Genomic DNA, 21288 nt, shown 5'->3' on the forward strand with positions numbered 1-21288 from the left:
TCATAATAAGTCTGGATACATTGATGCCCAAGTCCTTGCCGTTATTCTGACATTAGTTTTTCTTTTTTAAATTCTATGTATTCATGATATATAGTAGTAGGCCAATCATAATGTAGCATGTCATATTTGTATACAATATTAGTTTGATGTATTAAGATCACGCGTGGCTTGTCATGATTGGTATTAATTCACCCAGCAATGCATCCAGCACCAGTTACAAAGAGTTTGTTTGAAGTACGCCATCATGCAGATACAGAGAGTCTTGTTGATGGCCTAGGTTGTTAGGGCTGTTTACGGGTTGGGTTGGGTTGGTTTATTGATGTTTTTTCCAATCAATTCAATCTGGTTAGTTTACCTAGAATTGAAATCGAAATGATTAATTAAAATCGATTTGGTTGGTTTGAGTCGGTTTTGTAAATAATTCTTTCATGTGAATGGTAAAGGATTCAAGTCTAAAAAGCAAAGGTTGGATGCTTAGAAATTAAAAATGATTTGATGGATTAAAGTTGAAATTTTATATATAATATGTATATTTCCGAAATAAAGTTGTATATATATATATAATATCTGAAATATATTATATATATAATATATATCTAAGTTGGTTCGGTTTCGGTTTTCACACATGAAAACCGAAATCGAAACCGAACCCAAACCAAACAATTATTTTATGTTTTTTTTGTAACTCGAAACCGACTGGTGCTGAAGAAAAACATGCTGATTCGGGTTGGATCGGACTGGGTCTTGTTATGAACAGCCCTACAGGTTGTTAATTTTAGACAACCAAAATGTCATAAGGTCTTCGGTCTACCTAGAGGATTCAGTCTTATTTTTACATCAAGATTCGAGTTTTGTGCCAGTGTTTGGAAAACTCATGGTTTTTAAAATCGACCCTAAGACCAGATCGGTTAGGGGTCCGATTATCGGGTTGAACGATCTAATCATTCGAACCGAATGCTCGGTTTGTTTTGACAAAAAATTAAAAAAAAATAAAAAATGGTCAAAATGATTAACTGCCTGATTCAACGATTCGCTAACCAAAGTCAACGGTTTTGAAGGAAAATGGATGACCGATTCCCAAAACCATCGAAAAACTTACACGGTTGTGGTTATACACGGTTGTTGATTAATGGTAGGACCGTAGGAAAAAAAAATTGGCTACCAAATATGTTTTTTGAAAAAGTTAGACATGTATTGCTGAGGTGCCGTAAAGCATTTCTGTGGTTATATATGTGAAAGATCATCCTCATTATCACCAAATATGATTTTTTCACCCACTTAGTGTAGTAGATCCGGACTCAAAATGCATCACATGGTAAAAGCTCAGTACACACAACAAAACCAGACAGCACACCGCAACAAATGCAACACTGATTTAGGGTCTATACTTCTGGTTTGCTAAGTGGTGTGTCCCGTACATTTATTTTTGGGACGATCTATCATCTAACCGTTGGACTGGTGAAAGAAGGGATCATCTTGTAAGCATGAGAAGATGCTTTAAGCTTTGAGATTGGAATCTATGTAAACCAACGGCAGGCATTAATAGATCAACATTCCAGACTGAACGGAAGTGCACCACACAAGTGCATCAGGTCCCGACTCCGATAAATCATCTTCCTTGGTAAGTTAGTATTCTCGCCAGCCCACTGACACTGAGAACGCAAACTCTCCACCGCTACCGGTGACACAGTGAGTTATGCTCGGCTATTCTCTTTCTATTCATTCACTCCAATCCAAATCCTTTCTTTTTTTTTTTCTTATTCATTTGTTTTTTTTTTATGGATAATTTTGATTTGAATCAAATTTTTACAGGCGAGGTAGGCAAAAATGGTGTTCAAAGTTTATCGTGTAGAAACTACTCCTTTCGATGGGCAGAAACCAGGGACTTCTGGCTTAAGGAAGAAGGTAATCTATGTCGAGTTAATCACTATCCTTATTCTCAGCATTTTTGTTTTTCTAATTCTTTTCTTGATTGCTGGTAGATCTGTCTTCTGGATCTTCTTCTCTTTTAGGATGGGCATCAATTTTTGGTCTTAGATGCTTTTTTTGGGTGCATTTTATCAGCTTGTTGAAGTAGACACGCTGATCTCGTCCTTTCTGGTCGAGCCTCTGCATTTGAAAATCCGTGATTTTGTATTTCATTCATATGTTTATGTTTTATTGATCCAATGGTTACTTTGTTTGGAATCTGATGGTCTCGGTTTAATTGTTCTCTCAGCTGCATATCAGTGTTGAAGCTTATCTTGTTGCAATTTTCATTTGTACTGTTTCTTTTTTCCAATTATGGTGGCTTTATTAGCTTTTCTTTTTATGATTTGTTTTGATACATATTCTGACCGGCAGTATAAATATATTCTCTTTCAATAAGATACTGCTTATTTCCGATGAACAATGACAAGATGTAGTTTATAATTTGTGTGGTTTCGCTTCATAAGTTGTTATTCATTTGAAGGTGCCAATTGACTCAGTTGACAAGGTAGGTCTCTGGTTGGTTATCGCGGAGACTCGGGATTGACTTCCGTCCATAGTTTGGGGGATGGGCTACCCCCGCCTTCACCAGTCCGAAAGAGCACAGACTGACTTTCTAATGAAGCTATAGTGGAATTGCCTGTAATATGGCATGGCTGTCGAAAAACTTCTACAATAAATGAAATCTGACTCTGATCCCTGGCTATCAATTCACAATTGGGTATCTTGTACTCATTGGGGTAGGTTCAGAGCGAAGGTTAACAACCTTGATGTGGACCTGACAGACAGGCGGATGAGTAGGACCTAATTTTGCTTCCTCTCATGCTTCTTCCCTTTTCCATTGTTTTCTCTAACTTTAAGAATAGAAAATAGAAAGGTGAAAAATTGAAAATTTAACCTTTTGTTTTCTTCCTATTTTCTTTTCCATTTTGGTTTCCTTTTGTCAATGAAACTTTGGAAAAGCAGTTTCTTGTAATATTTTATTTCTTCAATTTTCTTCAAACCAATTGCAGCATTAGTGGGGAACACTAATACTGTTTGCAGCATTCGTTTGGAGCCCAAAAGGCTTTTGTTTGGTCCTTTTCCCACCCCCAATGCATGGAACAAATTTTGGTCCAAAAGACCTTGTGACATGTTCAACCTATGTCCTTTTTTATGGGTATTTTAAATTAGTTTTCTTTTGGTAAGTGGTATTTTAAATTAGATTTGAAGGGCCATTATTAGTCAGACAAAATACAAGGCTGGTATAGGACTGATGTTTACTGCAGGAGTGAAGACATGGCCGGCCGGTACAGAATGTCCTCTATCTGATGAATGGTTTGGATTGGTCACAAGATTCCTCCATTTGTCAGAAAAGGCCAAAAGGGGTTTGGTCATCCAAGGAACTTCCGATCCTTACTTGACTCAATTAGAACTACTTAACAGCATTCTTTTACTTTAGAAAATACAAAACTGATGACATGCTTTTTCCCTATTTCTTCTAATTTAGTGTCTCATAGTTGTAAACTTACATTGGTGATATATATTTCAGGTGAAGGTGTTTATGCAACCTAATTACTTGCACAATTTCGTTCAATCAACATTCGATGCACTATCAGCAGATAAAGTGAAAGGTGAATACCTTATTCCTTTTGAGATATCTTCCACATGCAGCCTGATAATATGATTTTGTTGTGGGAGACATTTGCATTTCTTGTGCAGCAAACAGGGACAAATTTCTGCCAGGCTTCAAAGTTTCGATACCTATTGGGCCGTATTGGGGGCTTCTCGATACGCCCCTACAGTGGGTGTTTTGGGTCAGACCGTGGTCCGGGGGGTAGACGGGCCTTAAATCGACCCCTCAACCAGATTGAAAAAAAACTAAAAAAAATGGAGAAGCGAGCCTTGATACAGGCTGATACGCATGGCTATTGGGTCAGACCGTGGTCTGGTTTGAGCTTCTTCAGCTGCATGGCTACCGCATAAACAGTTCTATTCAAGATCATTGAAGATACAATAATAAAATGTTTAGCTATTGATTGAAAAAAAATAACAGATCTATCAAAGAAGACAGCTATTGCATAAATATGAAAGAATATCTTCTTAGTGCAGATATGGTACTATGGTAGGTTTACATAATGAAATATCTTCAGCTGGTGTGTGACGTGTGTCTTGTTAAAGCAAATATGTAACATATCATATTTTCTTCTAGCTCTTCAAATTTTCTCTAGCTGTGTAGTAATTGCATATAATTTAAGCTTGAATGGTAAAGGAAAAAAAATCTTTGATGGTTCATTGGTCGAAAAAGAGTTCACTAAGCCAACATTGACAATAAGTATTCTAAGTGTAGTGGATGAAGTGGATTTGGAAAAGACATTGGATTACATGAACTGGAACTTCATAGTTCATATTATACATGCTGATAGGAACAGAATTGGGAGTAAAGATGGAACGAATCAATATTTGAATCTTCACCTCTTTCTTTGAAGTGTTGACAATTGGATGTCTGGCAGCTTTACTTGCAATATTTAGAGAATTAAGGCAAGGGAACTTTTTCACCATTTTTATTGATTGCCATTACAAAAGTGCTTAGCAGGATGGTGGTGAACTGGTGCATGGTGGCAAAATATTAGATGGTTTTATGGCTAGTGGGAGATGCCTTCTATTTACTTCCCCAAGTTCAAATGATTGCATCTACTTCTGCAAGGAATCTAATGAAAAATGACACCTTGGTTGATTGGCTTGGCTATCAGGCTATGTTCAGTTGCATCAGATGGTGGACAGCAGGTAGGGTTGCAGGCACCTGGGCTTGGACAGCAGAGAAGTAATTGGCAGTTCAAGGGATTTCTGTCTGAAAAGGCACAATTGAGAATTGTGAGAAGTTCTAGAATTTCATGGTGTGACTTGACAAGCTTTCTTTGAAGAATTTCATAACTTATATTGAGTGGCAGAAAACAAATATGCATTAGTAAGCACATATTATGAGCTCGTAGCAGTGCAAACAGTGTGATATTCCCATTTTGGAAGACTTCCTATGACTGGAGGTACTCGTTGATGATATTCTGACCACACCTTTTGATTACCATGACTGGAGGTACTTGTTGATGGGCGTCTACATTTTTTTCTTGATTTTTATTGGTGATGGGCATCTACAATATTCAGCAATATACAGAATTAGTTCTTTAAATCCTTTGTGCATTTCTGATGTTCGCTTGCTTATTCTTGAAGCTTGTGCAAAGTGGAAGATGAATTTGATGCCTTACGTGGTTATTCATATGAAAGGGAGACGATTCTAGAAATTTTGACAACAAGAGGAGAATACTTTGGAATTCCCCCTCCTTTGGGGAAGTTGATCCTTTGAATTAATCCCCTAAGAAAATGAGTTCCTTAATCAGTCATGCCATATGCTTTTTTCTCATTGATACAGTTTTTTACTTGTTTGTACACTTGTGATACACTATTTTGGTAGGTAGGTGGAGAAAATTTCAGTTTGTACACTTGTCATACACTATTTTGGTAGATATCTGTTGACGTTATAAATTAAAGGTCAGAATATATATAGCTGAGCTTCAATTGGATGAAACCCCATTTCTCTTGGGTTCAAGATTGTAAATTGTATTTATGTTTATAGTATAATGGGCAGCTTATGATTTTGTGGACGAACTGATCCTTATAACTTGCAACCAGTTTTAAATTTAGGGGCTTTACAACTTTTTGATTTCTCCAATGTAATGTATTCATTTGACATTTTTTTTTTTTTTTATTAGAGCTTTTTATAGCTAAGCTTTCTTTCTCTTGTTCTGTTATTTTTTGAGTTTAATCAAATTTAATCTTTTTTTTCTTGGTTTGATGAAATTTAATCATCATGGGGTAGGCTCTTATTCATTTCTTATAATTCATAACCGCTTGTTTCTGCATCCCAGATGCTACCATTGTTGTTTCTGGTGATGGTCGCTATTTCTCAAAAGATGCCATTCAGGTATGTTTCTCGTTAAAGAGAAGCAGATTTTCATATGCTTCCTTGCTATTTGTTGATTATCTAATATTTTTCTGCATGACTTGATGTCATGCCCTTCAACTATTGTTATTACCTCTATCCTCTTCCTCCATTTTTGAGCTAGGTAACTCTAGCTGAAGCAAGTGATTTATTGTAGAATGAACTGATTGTCAATCTTATATCTAATTTTGTAGCTTAATCATGCAAAATTTCAGTATTCTTAAGCATCTTCTCCCAAGGTTTCTTTTGTTGATTTACATTTTTGTGTAGATAAAATTTGTTGGTTAACATTAGGTATCACCATAATATCCTTGCTTTGTTGGTGGTGGGGTGTGGTTTTTGTCACAGTTTTAATTTATTTCCTTGTTATATGGTGAACTTGTTAAATTTTGTGGAGATAGGTTTTCTAAAATGAGATGCACTGACAGTTGGTGTGGATCAGAGTGTACGAGTTTGGTTTGGCTATTTGATCAAACTAAGTTGAAAAATAGTATCATAGTCTGGGAACTGTATTGGATACCTCCAACTGAAGGTTTTGTGAAACTGAACTTTGACAGGAGAAGTCAAGGTAATCTAGGCCCCTCAGGTATTGGAGGGGTATTGAGAGATTCAGAAGGTCAAATTGTAGCTCTATTCTCAGGTCCCGTGGGTTTGGGTGACTCTCTGAAAGCAGAGTTGCTTGCAGCAGTACAAGGAGTGCAGATTGCAAATGAGCTACAGCTAGCAAATGTGGTAATAGAAGGGGATTGAAAAATGGTGGTGGGGTGGCTAAATGATCCATACTCTGTAATTTGGTGCTACAGGAATGAAATGAAGAAGTTTGAGTGGCTCACTAGAAACATGAATATCAGGATACAATGGTTGAGGAGATCAGAAAACGGGATGGCAGACGCATTGGCTAAGCAAGGGGTGAATAGGGATAATTTGTTTTGGGGGAGGCTTGTCTGACACAAAAAAGAATAGCACTTTCTTTTATTATTGGGGCTGATGTTCCAACTGTTTTCCCTTGTACAACCAAGCAATGGAATATAAAATTTGTGCACCCAGTTTTCCTTTCTCATTCCATTCCATTCCATCCTTTCCAAGTCCAACCAGAATCTTCCTGCAAACCAAACGTAGCCCTGAGTGAGAACATCAAAGTCACATGACACCTCAATTTTAAAGACAAATGACCCTATTGGGACACTAAGAAAAGAAACAAAAGGATAATATAAAGTAAAAGTCATTTAATTCTTTAACTTGGACTTCTTTATAGGTTCATCCTGGACTAGTAATCAATAGCCAACTGGCTGCATCAATCAGTTTCAACATAATAACAATGTAAACTGCATGACTCAGTGGTATTTTGATTTCAAAGTTTAATTTTGTTTTATTTTATATCCTACTCTTGAATGCTAAACGATTTTGTGTTTGGTTGGATCATAGGCAAAGTGGCAAACTAGGTTGAACTGAACTGGTGACATTTTCTGCCACTACTTGTTCTGGTTAAAATATTTCTGGAAACATGTATCTTTGTTTCCCTTGACTACATCTTTTCTCACCTGCTACTAGAAAAGAATAGGTGCTTGTATATGCTTGTAGTTCTAGATGGTGTGCTTTATTGTAGGGGTGGATATTGGGCTGTCTTCCCCGCACACTAAGCCCTGAGGGCTTGGCATTTTATGCCATGGTCAGGTCCAGCCTGATCCACCAGAGGTCTGAATGAAGTCCAGGATGGGTTGCTTCAGAGATGTTGGGGCCCACATGGGCCCAGATGAGCCTGCTTCTATATATGTTGCACTGATATGTCAGACTGCTTTTTATACTTGTACAAAGTTGTCCTGTAGTCTAGTTTGTCTTTGTTTTAGGTTTTCACAATTTTGACTTGGGTTGAAGTCCACTTTATTTTATTAGGAACATCAATCAGAGTTTGTTCATGCAGGAGAGAAATCTCCCTACCATCCAAAGAGATTGGAATGAGGTGGATCAGTACATGAACAGCCAAAACTTACACAAATCAAACAAATCATAATATAAAGCAGGATTACATGTTCAACCCCAGGCCTGGTGCCGCCAAACCAGCTCATCTCTACTTATCCCTTCAGACCTTCTATTGCTAAAGAATCAGCTAGACTGCTGGCATATTCAGGGATCCACTGAAGCAGATTTAGCCATCCAATGCCACATTCATTTAATTTTTTTTTCTTGAGGTTGTGGTAATTTATGGTAGAAAACAAATACTGGGAAACAAAATTTAGTTTTCACTGCAAATGGGGTGAAATTATAGGTGAGATATTTCACATTAAAAACTTTTCTGCCCCTTCTATGATGAAACAAATGAGATAATTGCAAGCAAATACTGTGTTATTATAGATATAAGTAAAATTTAACAGTGTATATAAAATTGTAATTATATTAACTACCATATAACTTTATAACTAAATAATTATCTGTGGCCCAGGCAGTGGTTTGCAGGCCTGGTATTCTGCTCAGGCTTCATGGCTGGGGTTTGACCAACTCAATATATCCTCTATACCAAATGCTATGCCTGGCCTGAGTATCTATTTTCATGCTATCTAGTCTCTCTATGCATCATGCATATCCTAGAATGCTTATAGGAACTCCATGCCATGTTTTAACTATGAATTTGTTTTTTCTTTCTTTCCTGTTTTTTGAAATTCGCAGATTATTATTAAGATGGCAGCTGCAAATGGAGTAAGACGTGTGTGGGTGGGACAAAATGGATTACTGTCAACTCCTGCTGTATCAGCTGTAATCCGTGAACGAGTTGGGGTAGATGTAAGTTGACCTATCTGTGTTCATTTGGTTTTGTTTTGTAAATGGTGTTGACTTTTGGAGTTGCAATCTTGCCAATTTTTCTAAACAAATATATATTATTTTGACTATTCATCAATAAATTTTTAATTTCAGGGGTCCAGGGCATCGGGAGCTTTTATATTGACAGCAAGTCACAATCCTGGTGGGCCACATGAGGTATGTGTTGGGTGATCACTACTGACCATAAGTTTTTGCTCTTGAAAGGGAGCAAATGGAACCCACCATATTTCCTTTTTCTCTTGAAAGCTTTGTGGTCAAAATGAGAAATTAGCATGGATCATCTTGCATCCTGGATTTTGCAAAATAAAGGCAGTATAACCATCCTGGATTAGATCCAATCCGATCCAAACCTTATCAAATCAGATTTGGGCAGTCCATTATAATTATTGGATTGGGCCAATTCAAAATAAATTGGTCCATATTCTTATTGGTCTGAATTGGACCTAAACCAAATTTCCAATAATCCGATCATGAGGTCAAATTCTTGTCCAATTTGAAACCAATCAAAACTGAAGCCAGCATAAAATCACTTTTATGAAAGTACTTTTATGAAAGCACTTTTACAAAAACACTTTTACAAAAGCACTTTTATAAAAGTAATTTTATGAAAAGTACTACGAAAACACTTTTACAAAAGTACTTTTATGAAAGCACTTTTACAGAAGCAGTTTTATAAAACCACTTTTACGAAAGCACTTTAATAAAAGCACTTACAAAAGTAATTACGAAAGCACTTTTATAAAAGTACTTTTACACGAAAGCACTTTTATAAAAGTACTTTTACACGAAAGCACTTTTATGAAATCACTTTTACAAAAGCACTTTTATGGAAGTACTTTTATAAAAGCACTTCTACAAAAGCATTTTTATGGAAGTACTTTTATAAAATCACTTTTATGAAAGAACTTTTACAAAAGCACTTTTACAAAAGTACTTTTATAAAAGCACTTTTACAAAAGCATTTTTACAAAAGCACTTTTATGAAAGCACTTTAGCACTTCTATGAAAGTACTTTTATAGTTTTATAAAAGTACAAAAACACTTGTATGAAAGTACTTATACGAAAGCACTTTTATGAAAGTACTTTTACAAAAGTGTCTTTTCAATGCCAAAAGGGTATATTTTTGTAATTTTCAGATTTTCTTCATTTTGATATATTTTTGTAATTTTTTATATGTCCTGTTTTTTTATATAATTTTTGATGTTTTGATTGGATCCAATCCAGTCCATTTGTATTAGATTTGGACTGGATTGGGTCTAGTCCATTTGTAAGTGGACTCACATTGGACTGGATCGGGTTGGACCAAATCCAGTCCAATTGACACCTCTACCAGAATCCTCAGAAGACATGGTACTTGTTCGCAGTTCAGTCACAATTCAGTCAAGGTACTAGCTCTCAGTTCAGTCACAGCTCACAGTTCAGTCAAGATATTAAAATTTAGTCCAGTCACAGTTCTAGGCACAAATTAGTTCTTGTTCTCACACAGCATAGTCAAATCTGATCACACAACATCACTTGTTCTCAGATTACCACACTACTGAATCAGTTCAGATAAAAACATATCGGTATCAGGTCTGACCAATCCCTTCAAGCAATAATTCACCAATTTTTGCCACACGATCACTGTAGTTTTAATAGGAACTAAGGGGAAAAAAACTGCTGTCACAGCAGTTACAGAACATGCAGACCTGAACAGCCCACCTTTCAGGGCTCAAAAAAAAAAAATAAAAAGATCACTCGATCCATATAGGCTGAGAAGAAACACTTCCACAGCAGCCACAAGTCATTAGACCTACATAATCCACTCACCTGGGTACAGAAGGATCAATCGATCCACTAAGTTGAGAAGAAAAAAACAATCGGGAACACCCTTCACAGCATTTAGCTTCCCTTTCCTTGGTGTTTTCTGGGCCCACGACCAAGAGGGAAAAGGAAGAACTACACAGCAAGTCTCCTCACATCAACTAGATGTACCTTTTCTTTGGATTTGATCCACAATAGACAAAAGAAAAAACTGGAGGAAGAAAAGGACTGATCTCACTGCTCCTATTTTCTTGGTAAACACAGCAGAATATCAGAACAGTGAGAGAAGAGAGATGAGAAAAGAGAGGAGGGGAAAAAGTTTTGGAGTCAAAAACATAGATCCTTTTTGTTATTTATATTAGGGTGAACCCCTCTAATAATAAAAGAAGATAAAATTACATATGTGCCCCTGCAGCACTAAACTAAAGAAAAGACTAACATATTCAACACACTTATTCCTCCATTGCCCAGTTGCTGCGGAATTGTGGAGTCATTATCTCTCTTCTGTGGGAATGAGCTGGACCATGCCATCATCTTTTTTTTGAAGGACTTATTGTGGTGCTGGGAGATTCAAGGCATGTCAAGATTGGCTAAAGATGTTTGGAAGACAATCCCGGCTGCTATAATTAATACCATTTGGGGGAGGAAAGAAACAAAAGAATTTTTCAAAACTGCTCCAAGGAAGTCTATAGTTTAATCACCATATCCTATGGAAGGCTAGTCTCTTGGACAGCTGCTGTAAAAGGTCTCCAAAGTAGGGTGCTTGGGTTGCAACTGGGTTCTTGTAGTTTATTTGAGTTGTAATTCTGTTCCTAGGCCCTGGTTCGGGTCTATTGCTCCTGAATAGGGCGCTTTGTAATCTTTGCCTCCTCTTAATAAAATTACATAACCTTAAATGCGTACTTAATGAGAGGGAATTGAATTAGGTGAAAAGTATAAGTTCAAATGTCCTCAAAATTAGAGGGGGACCAAATTCAAAGAAAGGGGTATCTTAGTCAAGGATAAAATTTTCACATAATTCGTACATTAATAGTAGTATAGATATAGATATTCAATTTGGAGGTAGAAGGGGATTCTACAGTAGTTACAAGCTAGATGAGGAGAAATTCAAAAGGAACATGGCAACATTGATAAACTCTAAGACATGTCTAACTCAAGCAAGATTATTAGGAGTGGCATGGTTATGGACACATAGGGCAGCAAACAATGTGGCTGATACTTTGTCTAGAGTCTAGACAAGTTGTTAAGAAAGAAAAATTGTTTTGGGGGTTACCTTGTAACATTTCTGAGATTTCTCCATGGTGAAAAGTTGAGGTAGCATTTTCTTAATAAAAGTGCAAGTAACCTTCCAAAAAAAAGAAAAAAAAAACACACTGGGATGGAATGGACTGAATAACCATGTAATTGACTATATACATGTCTGTAATAACCATGTAATCAGCCTTATTGGGAGCTTGTAAAAAATCATTTCGAAGGCCCTAGCTAAAAAGATTGAAAATAGTGTTGTCTATTGATATTTTAGAAAACCAAGGTGCTCTTGCTGATGGTAGGTGTATTGGTGGCGAATGAGCTCATAGATACAAGGAAGAGAAGTGGTAAGGCGGGTTTACTATGCAAAAGTAGACTTGGAAAAGGTCTATGATCATGTAAACTGGCATTTTAGACTACATTTTAAGAAGAACGAATTTTAGTTTGAAGTGGAAAAACTTGATTAAGGTGTGTACTATTACTACCACTCAATTTTCAGTTATGGTTAATGGGGTGGCTTGTTGTAACAACACATGAAAAGTTTAGTAAATCCCATGTCTGACCACTTGGCTCCCACATCATAAAGTTTTTGTAATCAAGAAAAAATCTCCTACAAAATAGAATTGGATTTTTTATCTACTTACAATGTTCTTGAAAAACCAAGTAATAGGTCCTTTAGCTGATATATACAAATCTCCTATTTTGTTTTGACAAGTAGAAGGTTTCTGTTTAAAAATGATGTGGGTTACCATTCCAACACTTTAGCTTTGCTAGTATGTCACACATTTATAAGGTTTCTTATGACATTTATAATTCTTTCTCTTTATCACAGGATTTTGGAATCAAATACAACATGGAGAATGGTGGGCCTGCTCCTGAGGCAATCACAGATAAGATCTATGAGAATACAAAAACAATAAAGGAGTACTTCATTGCAGAAGACTTACCAGATGTATTAACCAAAGGAAGATTTTTTCTATTCCTTAAGTTTCTTCACTGCAGTTTCCTAATCATGTTTTTATACTGCTATTTTCAACAAATACTGTAGGTTGATATTTCTAGCATAGGTGCTACAAGCTTTGGGGGGCCTGAGGGACAATTTGACATCGAAGTTTTCGATTCAGCTAGTGATTATGTGAAACTGATGAAGTAAGCAATCTATTCCTTAAGTTTCATTATACTGAACTTGCTATATTTGCTTGTTCCCTAATAATCATGCTTGATTGTTTTTTTAATTAACAAATAATGCCAGTAGAAGATCAAGACTGTAATCAGTCTTGAATCCTAATAGATTTTAGGTTTACAAAAGCAGAAGAAAAGTGAGAGAAAGGAGAAGGAAGAGAAACAGGAGAACAAGGGGTTGAAAGGAGGGACAGATTCTAACACATCTGCCGCTGCCACTCTCTTAGTATTTATAGGTTATGTTTAGTACATAAAGGAAAGGACAGATCTGCCCTTAGTACTTACATGATAAATAAAGTAAATAAAAAACTGAAATAAATAACAACTGAATTAACAAACTGACCCAAACTGACACTACTATAACTGAAACAAATAACTACACATGCTGTCCTACGAACACAGTGGGGACCACTGCTGTGGGGCCCACATCAGTGTTCTCTACAATGCCTGATCTTTTTTTTTGATTGGCAAGAAAATTTAATTCATTAAGTTAAAGAGAGAAAAAAGTACAGTGGTGAAATGGCTGCCAGCCCAAACAAAAAACAATTACAATGAAGACCAAAACAATTGCTGTCTCATGACCCCCTATCTAGCAAGAGTATCAGCCATCCCATTTGCAGTCCTTTTAACCCACTTGAAATCTGCATTTAAAATCTTGACAATATTTTCCACTTCACTAAAGGCATGCCTGAAAGTCCACGAAACATGACTGCTGAAACAAAAGAATAGAAGATTAATAAATGGGGTAAGGATTCACTACTAGCCTTGGACAGAGAGCACATATGATGGGAGAGGCACACATTAGGCCTTCTTCTCTGCAGGAGATTAATAAATACTTGTGATCTGCATAGGACTGTTGGGTAGGCTATTGGCACTCCTTGGTATCCAGCTGAATGAGCATTTCAGATTGGTTGCCAATGTCATAGCTTTTCTTATTTGATTTCTTAGAGTCCAGGGACCTTCAGCCATTGCCTTGAAACCAACGAATCACAATCTGACAATCACCTTCCACATTTAGGTTGCTCCACCCCCTTTCTGATGCTAGAGGGTTATTGTATTATTTGTTTATTTCCTTGTATTTGGGCTTCCCCCATGTTTCTGTTGTTCTATTTTGGAGGATAGAACTTTATCTTATGCTTGTTTGTCTACTCTTCTGTGTCTCCTTGATAAGGTTTGGCTGGATTCTTCGAAACCTGGTAAAAGGATTTGGGCCATTCACCCCAATGGGTCTTTTTCTTGTGGCTCCTTTTTCAAGTTCCTTTGCCAAACTTCCTCTCAACAAAGTTTCCCTTCCAAAGAAGTCTGGTGTAGGTCGGTCCCCCCCAAGGTTATGGCTTTGTGTTGGGAAGTGTGGCATGATAAAGTAAACACGATGGATAACCTACAAAAGAGAAGGCCCGTCCTTTGTATTTCACCAAACTGGTGCATTCTTTGCAGATCTCATGGTGAGAATTGTAATCATCTATTTTTATCTTGTAGTGTAACTACAGAGCTCTGGGTTTGGCTTCTATCTTTGTTTGGGTATAGTTGGGATATGCTAGCAGAAGTAAGCACAATTTTTAACCCTTCTTTATTCTCTTGGCCCTATAAAAGATGAAGGAAAATGTGGAGATGCTCGTGAGCAGCATTGTTATGGACAGTATGGGAAGAAAGGAATGCCAGGATCTTCCAAGAAAAAGGAAGAAACAGTCAAGCCTTAAAGGACTGCATTATGTCCAGGTCAATACATTGGTTAAAGACTAGAATTATTTAACCATTTCTCTTTTACTGATTGTTGGAAGGATTGGAAGTTGGTAGCAAGCTGTTCCTCCTACAAGGTAAGGGTATTGACTAGCTGGGTCCCCCCTCCTCTTGGTTCTTTGAAGCTGAATTTTGATGGGAGTAGCCAGGGTAACCTGGGTCCCTTTGGGATGGGAGGTGTATTGAGGAATGAGGCTGGAGAGGTTATCTTACTCTACTCTGGCCCTTTAGGTGTTGGGAACTCTATCCGGGCAGAACTGTTAGCTGCAATACAAGGAATACTTCTTGCAAAATAAGTGGGTGTGGAGCAGCTTCTGATTGAAGGAGATTCTAAGATAGTGGTGGACTGGTTAAATAATCCGGAGGATGTCACTTGGGGCTACAAAAATGAGCTAAAGAAATTCAAATGGCTGACAAGAAATATGTCTATAACAGTACAGTGGGTTGAGAGATCAGCTAATGCTTTTGCCGATGTCTTGGCAAAACAAGGGATAAATGGGGAAACATTGTTCTGGGCACAACTATAACTCTTGTTTTAAGCATCAACATTCATGTATTCCCTGTTGTAGTTTGTGTATTTGCTGTTTGGAGAGGCTGCACCTCGCGCCTCTAAGGGGATTTTCTTGTATCTAATCATTATTTTAATGGAATGATTTTATTTATCAAAAAAAAAAAAAACTTCATCTTATGCTATTTACGTAGGAGTGATTGGTGGGGAAGAAACCAAAGCTCATGTCATCTTCCATGTTTGGAAGCTCTTATGTACTGGTTAATGTGGAAGATTCTATTCAGTTGATAAGCTTAGACTTATATGGTGCTCCGAATATATTCTAGAGGCATCTTATTTATGAAAAGTTGGTCTAATTGAGGGAAAGGTGTATAGCATCATCCATTCTGTAGGGTTATCTGATGCCCTCTATTAGATGCATAGTAAAATTCTTATTCAATAATCAGGACTGGGGCTTTTTTTTTCACTTCACAAAATTGATCTAACTATTTGATGAATGATATCTTATGCTTTCTTCACAAGTTTGTTTTCCATGGTTTATGTCCTAATTTTCTTAAACAAATAAGGTAAAAATATATTACACTTTTATAAATCCTCAAAGTTTCAAAATAACACTTTTCTTTTCTGGCATTTGGTTGCATCTCATTCATTGAACTGTTTGATTCAGTTAAGGATTTGCGTGCAACTAGGACGGTAAAATTTTCTCTATATTCTGGATAACATCACAACCTTAAGCTTGTACTTTCTTTCTCCTTTCTTTTTTCTTTTCATGGGATTTCTTTGAGAAGTCATTGAATCCTTCTGTACTAATTTTCCAGGTCAATTTTTTATTTTGAATCAATCCGGAAGCTGCTTGCATCTCCAAACTTCACGTTCTGGTAAGCAGATGGGATGGGCTTGGATCTATATTTGCAGACTATACTTGATCTGCCATTATTCAAATGAACTCCATAGGGTTGCTTAAATTCAGTTGATTGTTTTCATATAGTTATGATGCTCTTCATGGAGTAGCTGGAGCTTATGCCAAACGTATTTTTGTGGAAGAGCTTGGTGCAAGTGAAAGTTCATTGCTTAATTGCACACCCAAGGTATTACTGAATTTAGTATAGGTATCTTGTGTATTGGGTTGTGCTTTTTGGCTTTCTAAGTTTACCTTTTTTCTTTCTGATTTGTATACAAGGCTACTTTTCCTTTTGGGCTAACAGGAAGACTTTGGAGGAGGGCATCCAGATCCAAACCTGACATATGCAAAGGAGTTGGTCACACGCATGGGATTGGGTAAAACAAACCCTGAGAGTGAACCACCAGAATTTGGTGCTGCTGCTGATGGTGATGCAGATCGCAATATGATCCTTGGTAAAAGGTAAGATCACTCTTGACGTTTGATGAGAATTGACATCTTTAAAATATGCTGAATTCTCTTATAATCCAGATTTTTTGTTACTCCATCGGATTCTGTTGCCATCATTGCTGCAAATGCAGTTCAGGCCATCCCTTATTTTTCTGCTGGTTTAAAGGGTGTTGCCAGGTATGTATTATGAATTAGTGTTTCACTTTTTTGTGTTTTCTTGACTGTCACTTATTTAGTACACTTCCATTTTTGTCCTGTTTGAATACAAGTTTCACTGTTTTATATAGGAGAATCCTTTCACTTGGATTACTCTATATACTACCTACTATCCTGCCACTTTTTCAAGTTGGATGCAGTTTGTATTGCTTTTTAGGATCATAGGCTCATAACATGGTTCTTTTGTGATACCATTTTTTTGTTATTATTGTTTTGGTATTGTGGTTTTCAGGAGCATGCCTACTTCAGCTGCACTGGATGTTGTTGCAAAACATTTAAATCTGAAGTTCTTTGAGGTATCTTTTGATACAAACAATGAAGAGGCTTAGATAGAAGTGTCAGACGGTCAGTCTTCTTCCCTTAGTTTGAGAGATTTGATCTGGTCAATCCTTTCTGTTCTATCAGGTACCCACTGGCTGGAAATTTTTTGGGAACTTAATGGATGCTGAATTGTGCTCAATTTGCGGTGAAGAAAGTTTTGGAACAGGTATACTTCTCAATTGTAGGAACATCTTTTTAATTTTTTAGTATATTTTAAGATGCAAAGCAAAGAGTATATTTGTATTTCCTTGTCTCGTGTGCTTACAGGTTCAGATCATATACGTGAGAAAGATGGAATTTGGGCAGTTTTAGCCTGGTTATCTATTCTTGCATACAGGAATAGTGGAAATCTCAATGGGGGAAATCTAGTAACTGTTGAAGAAATAGTTCGTCAACATTGGACTACTTATGGCCGCCACTATTATACTCGCTATGACTATGAAGTATGATTTCTACTGTTCCATATTTTGGCCATTCCTAGCAGTACAAATCACAGATCATCTTTCTTAACCTGTTCAAATTGTTCTTCTAGAATGTTGATGCAGGTGCAGCAAAGGAGCTAATGGCCTATTTGGTCAAACTGCAGTCTTCCCTTCCTGATGTTAACAAGTATGCTCCTTATTGTTCCTAAAGGCTATGCTTTGTTGTAAAACATATAACTTACGAAATTAGGACAGGGCACTGTATTTATCACATTATACATCGGCTTATAATGTTTTCATCTAAATGATCTATCAAACTATCCTAATGCTAGTCCAACTATCTGGCCTCTTGGAAGGGGTGGACTGGATATATTCCTAACCTTCAGTTTTTTTCCCCACAAAGTAGCTGCTCTGAGAACCAGGATTCAAAATATCTGTATTATTATTTTTATTTTTTATTTTTTTTATCAATAACAGGAAGCATTGCATTAATACAAGAGGTTAAAATACAAAGAAGGGGAGATAAAATATCTTAACTCCCCAAGGGATCAGAAAAACATTCAAAAGAAAGAGAAGAACGGTTACAATTGAGCCCAAAAAATAGAATCCCTATGCACCCCTTGCCTAGCTAGTCCATCGGTGAGGGAATTGTCATTTCTCTTTACCCTAATACAACTTATATCAATGTCATTGGTCAACCACTTAAACTTCCTCTTCTCATTTCTGTAGTTCCAGAGCCCAATCTTATCTTCCTTTAACCAACCCACTACCTCAGAATCTCCTTCTATGACCAGCTTATTGATATTCAGGTCCCTAGTTCATTCCTTAGAACTCCCCCAATGCCAAAAGGCCCTGGATTTCCCAAACTGCTACCTTCGAAATTCAGCTTGATGAAGCCATGAGGAGAAGGATTCCATAATGGACTTGAAGTCATCTTAGTTGGGACTGACTTCGCAATTTTCTTCCAGTTTCTTAGCAAATCATCCACTGAGCAGTCTGCAAACAACTCCAATGATTTCAGCCAATGTACTACCGTTATGTGGATCACTTCCATCACACTTTCTAGGCTTCTCTCCTTGTCAGAAAATATTCTTGAGTTCCTTTCCTCCCAAATAGACCAGCATACACTTTCTAGGCTTCTCTTTTCGTTGGCCAGCTGAAGGAAGAAGAGGTAAAATAAGCTTTGCACATTCAGAGGGAAATTCCATCTGCACCCAAACAAAGAAGTAAACCATTCCCAAATACTTTTCTTCCAGGATTCAAAATATTGATACGATATACCTTGTATCAGGTGTATCATATCAAATATTTTGGTGACAGAAAAGCTATTATTTTAGTAGTTTGCATATTTTATTTGTTTTATATGATAATAGTTTGCATATTTTATTTGTTTTACATGATAATACTTGTCTACTGACAAGAAATGAGAAGAAAACTCTATATTCTGCGTATCAAGAGTATCAATACTTTGAACCTTGCTCAGAACCAAATCCATGTTCACACTTTTTTTTTTTTTTGAACTTGAGTAGTATGATGTTGTTATCATTTTGGTCTTGTACCAATGTTTTTGTGATAAGAATGCAATGTTTGGCTAAAATGATATGATATGAAAATCTATCAAAAAAAAAAAGACATGATATGAAAACATTGGGAAATGTACCAAAAAGCATTTGATCTTCTTCTTCTTCTTCTTCTTCTCTCTCTCTCTCCCCCTCTCTCCTCTATTTTCTTTTTTTTTTTTTTTTGCAATTGTAGTGTAGTGTATTTCACAGGCCACGTAAAGTTGATTTCTTAAAACTGTCCAACCAATTTCATTTTATGCCATCATGGAATTCCAGTAGCAGTGTAATTTACAAGTTTGTGGCTTTCTTTTCTGAGTGGTTTGATGTTTCTCTTTTCAGGATTATTAAGGGTATAAGATCAGATGTGTCAGATGTTGTCCAAGCTGATGAATTTGAATACAAGGATCCTGTTGATGGTTCCATTTCAAAGCACCAGGGTATCCGATATCTGTTTGAAGATGGGTCAAGATTGGTAATGGATTTCCATCCATGTCCTCCATGTCCTTTATTATTGAATATTCAGTTAAAAACCATCTCCTGAACAACGGGTGCAACTCGGGTTGGGAATTTTTAATTTTTCAATGGGCCTGAATCCTATCCTGAGCCCAATGTGGTTGAAATTCTTCAAATCAGACAACCAGACTAGTAGCCTTATCCTCAACTGGGATAAAGTGATTCAAAGCTTATTGACTGTGGATTAACCTGGTTTAGGATATCCAACATTAAATAGAGAAACAAAAAGAACTTGTGATATTTTTTATAACATATAATCTTTCAAGGAACTGCTATTTTATATTTATAGTTCCAGCGATTAACATGTCATAGTCCTAATGCTTTTTGATGTTTATGAAGCATTGAAATGGTATTAATAAGCGACTTATGTCGAGTTAGTTATTGAATATAGTTGTAGGATGCAGAAGGTGCCAACCGTCTCAGTTGATAATGAGATTTCTTCTAAGATCTTTTCTTTCTTTATTTTCTTTTCCATTCTCCCCTCTGGTTCTTCTACCTCATATCCCTTAATGTATTTCCAGGTTTTCCGACTCTCTGGAACTGGTTCTGAAGGAGCAACTATCCGACTTTACATTGAGCAGTATGAAAAGGATTCCTCGAAGACTGGCAGGGATTCTCAAGAAGCACTCGCTCCTCTTGTAAGAATCTTTATTTGCTTCATCTCTGTCAACTTTCTCCTATGCATTCTAGTTATCGTTGAATTTGACTACGCTTGCATGTTGAACACAGGTGGAAGTTGCTCTAAGTCTTTCAAAGATGCAGGAATTCACTGGTCGATCTGCACCCACAGTTATTACATAAACTGCTTGCATGCAGCAGTAAGATTTTGATTTCCAAATTTCAGGAGTACGCGATGTCCGCATATGTTAAAACTTTCTGAGCCATGATACTATTACTATCCATCACTCAATCGAGACAACCTGAATAAGTACTTTTTCATTCCACAAAAAGCAAAAAAAGAGGAACTTAGCTTTGTCGTCATCAATTTTAATCTGGTGCAGCAGTTAATCCATTATCATCTTGGTGCAGTTCAAGGATACGCAGTCTTCCTGAATTATGATTTATGAATATGGCCATGCTAAAATCTAATGGTGGGCTGGCCGCTGGGTATTAAGAAAATGGAGCTTACCAACTTCACAAATATCCTAAACGTGAAGGCAAAATATTTGAAAGGATTTTTTTTTCAAATCTCGAAAATAAAAAATGCGTCGTGGGCTTGGAAAGGAATATGTAATCAAAGGAAAAGTTGAAAAAATGCAGAAGTTGGAGAATTGGGAGTGGTAAATCATGCAAATTATGGCTTGGTAGTTGGATGCTGGATGCACCCTTGATAATATGGTCCCGGATCTAAATGAAGTAAAGATTCAAAATAAAAAAGTGGAGGATGTCATCAACCCAACCTCAAATAGTTGGGATTTAACAAAGATAAATACTATGTTTACTGTTTAGAGAAGAAATAGTTCAAAAAATTAAAGCTATTGTTCTTCCATCAGAGAACAAAGAAGATGAGATGGTATGGGGAGTGAGCACGGAGGGCTTATCCTCGGTTAAATCAGCTTATGCCACCCTAAATGATGAAGGGGAGCAAAATGAAATTATAGAAAAATAAGTAAGAAATTAAACAAAGTAATTTGCCCTTCGAAAATAAAGGTTTTCCTTT

The 21288-nt window shown here is 36.7% G+C and overlaps 1 protein-coding gene across 1 annotated transcript; it reads left to right on the forward strand.

The window, feature by feature from the left end:
• The first annotated feature begins 1257 nt into the window (after nt 1-1257).
• Nucleotides 1258-20613, forward strand: LOC104603722 (phosphoglucomutase, cytoplasmic). The gene is made up of 19 exons (XM_010267858.3): nt 1258-1689; nt 1813-1905; nt 3500-3581; nt 5871-5926; nt 8609-8722; nt 8855-8917; nt 12646-12765; nt 12862-12962; nt 16062-16121; nt 16232-16331; nt 16449-16606; nt 16676-16771; nt 17043-17106; nt 17216-17297; nt 17399-17574; nt 17664-17740; nt 19455-19587; nt 20150-20266; nt 20358-20613. Exons 2-19 carry the CDS (start codon nt 1828-1830, stop codon nt 20427-20429), a joined length of 1749 nt encoding a protein of 582 aa, XP_010266160.1. The 5' UTR covers nt 1258-1689; nt 1813-1827; the 3' UTR covers nt 20430-20613.
• The last annotated feature ends 675 nt before the right edge of the window (nt 20614-21288 follow it).

This window comes from Nelumbo nucifera, chromosome 3, assembly GCF_055504915.1.
Source record: "Nelumbo nucifera cultivar China Antique chromosome 3, China Antique-T2T, whole genome shotgun sequence".
NCBI classification, from domain to species: domain Eukaryota; kingdom Viridiplantae; phylum Streptophyta; class Magnoliopsida; order Proteales; family Nelumbonaceae; genus Nelumbo; species Nelumbo nucifera.

Coding starts and splice junctions, on each gene's coding strand:
- LOC104603722 (XM_010267858.3), top strand. CDS start 1,828: ATGGTGTTCAAAGTTTATCGTGTAGAAACTACTCCTTTCGATGGGCAG. Junction 16,607..16,675: donor AATATGATCCTTGGTAAAAG/GTAAGATCACTC, acceptor CTTATAATCCAG/ATTTTTTGTTACTCCATCGG. Junction 17,298..17,398: donor TGAAGAAAGTTTTGGAACAG/GTATACTTCTCA, acceptor GTGTGCTTACAG/GTTCAGATCATATACGTGAG.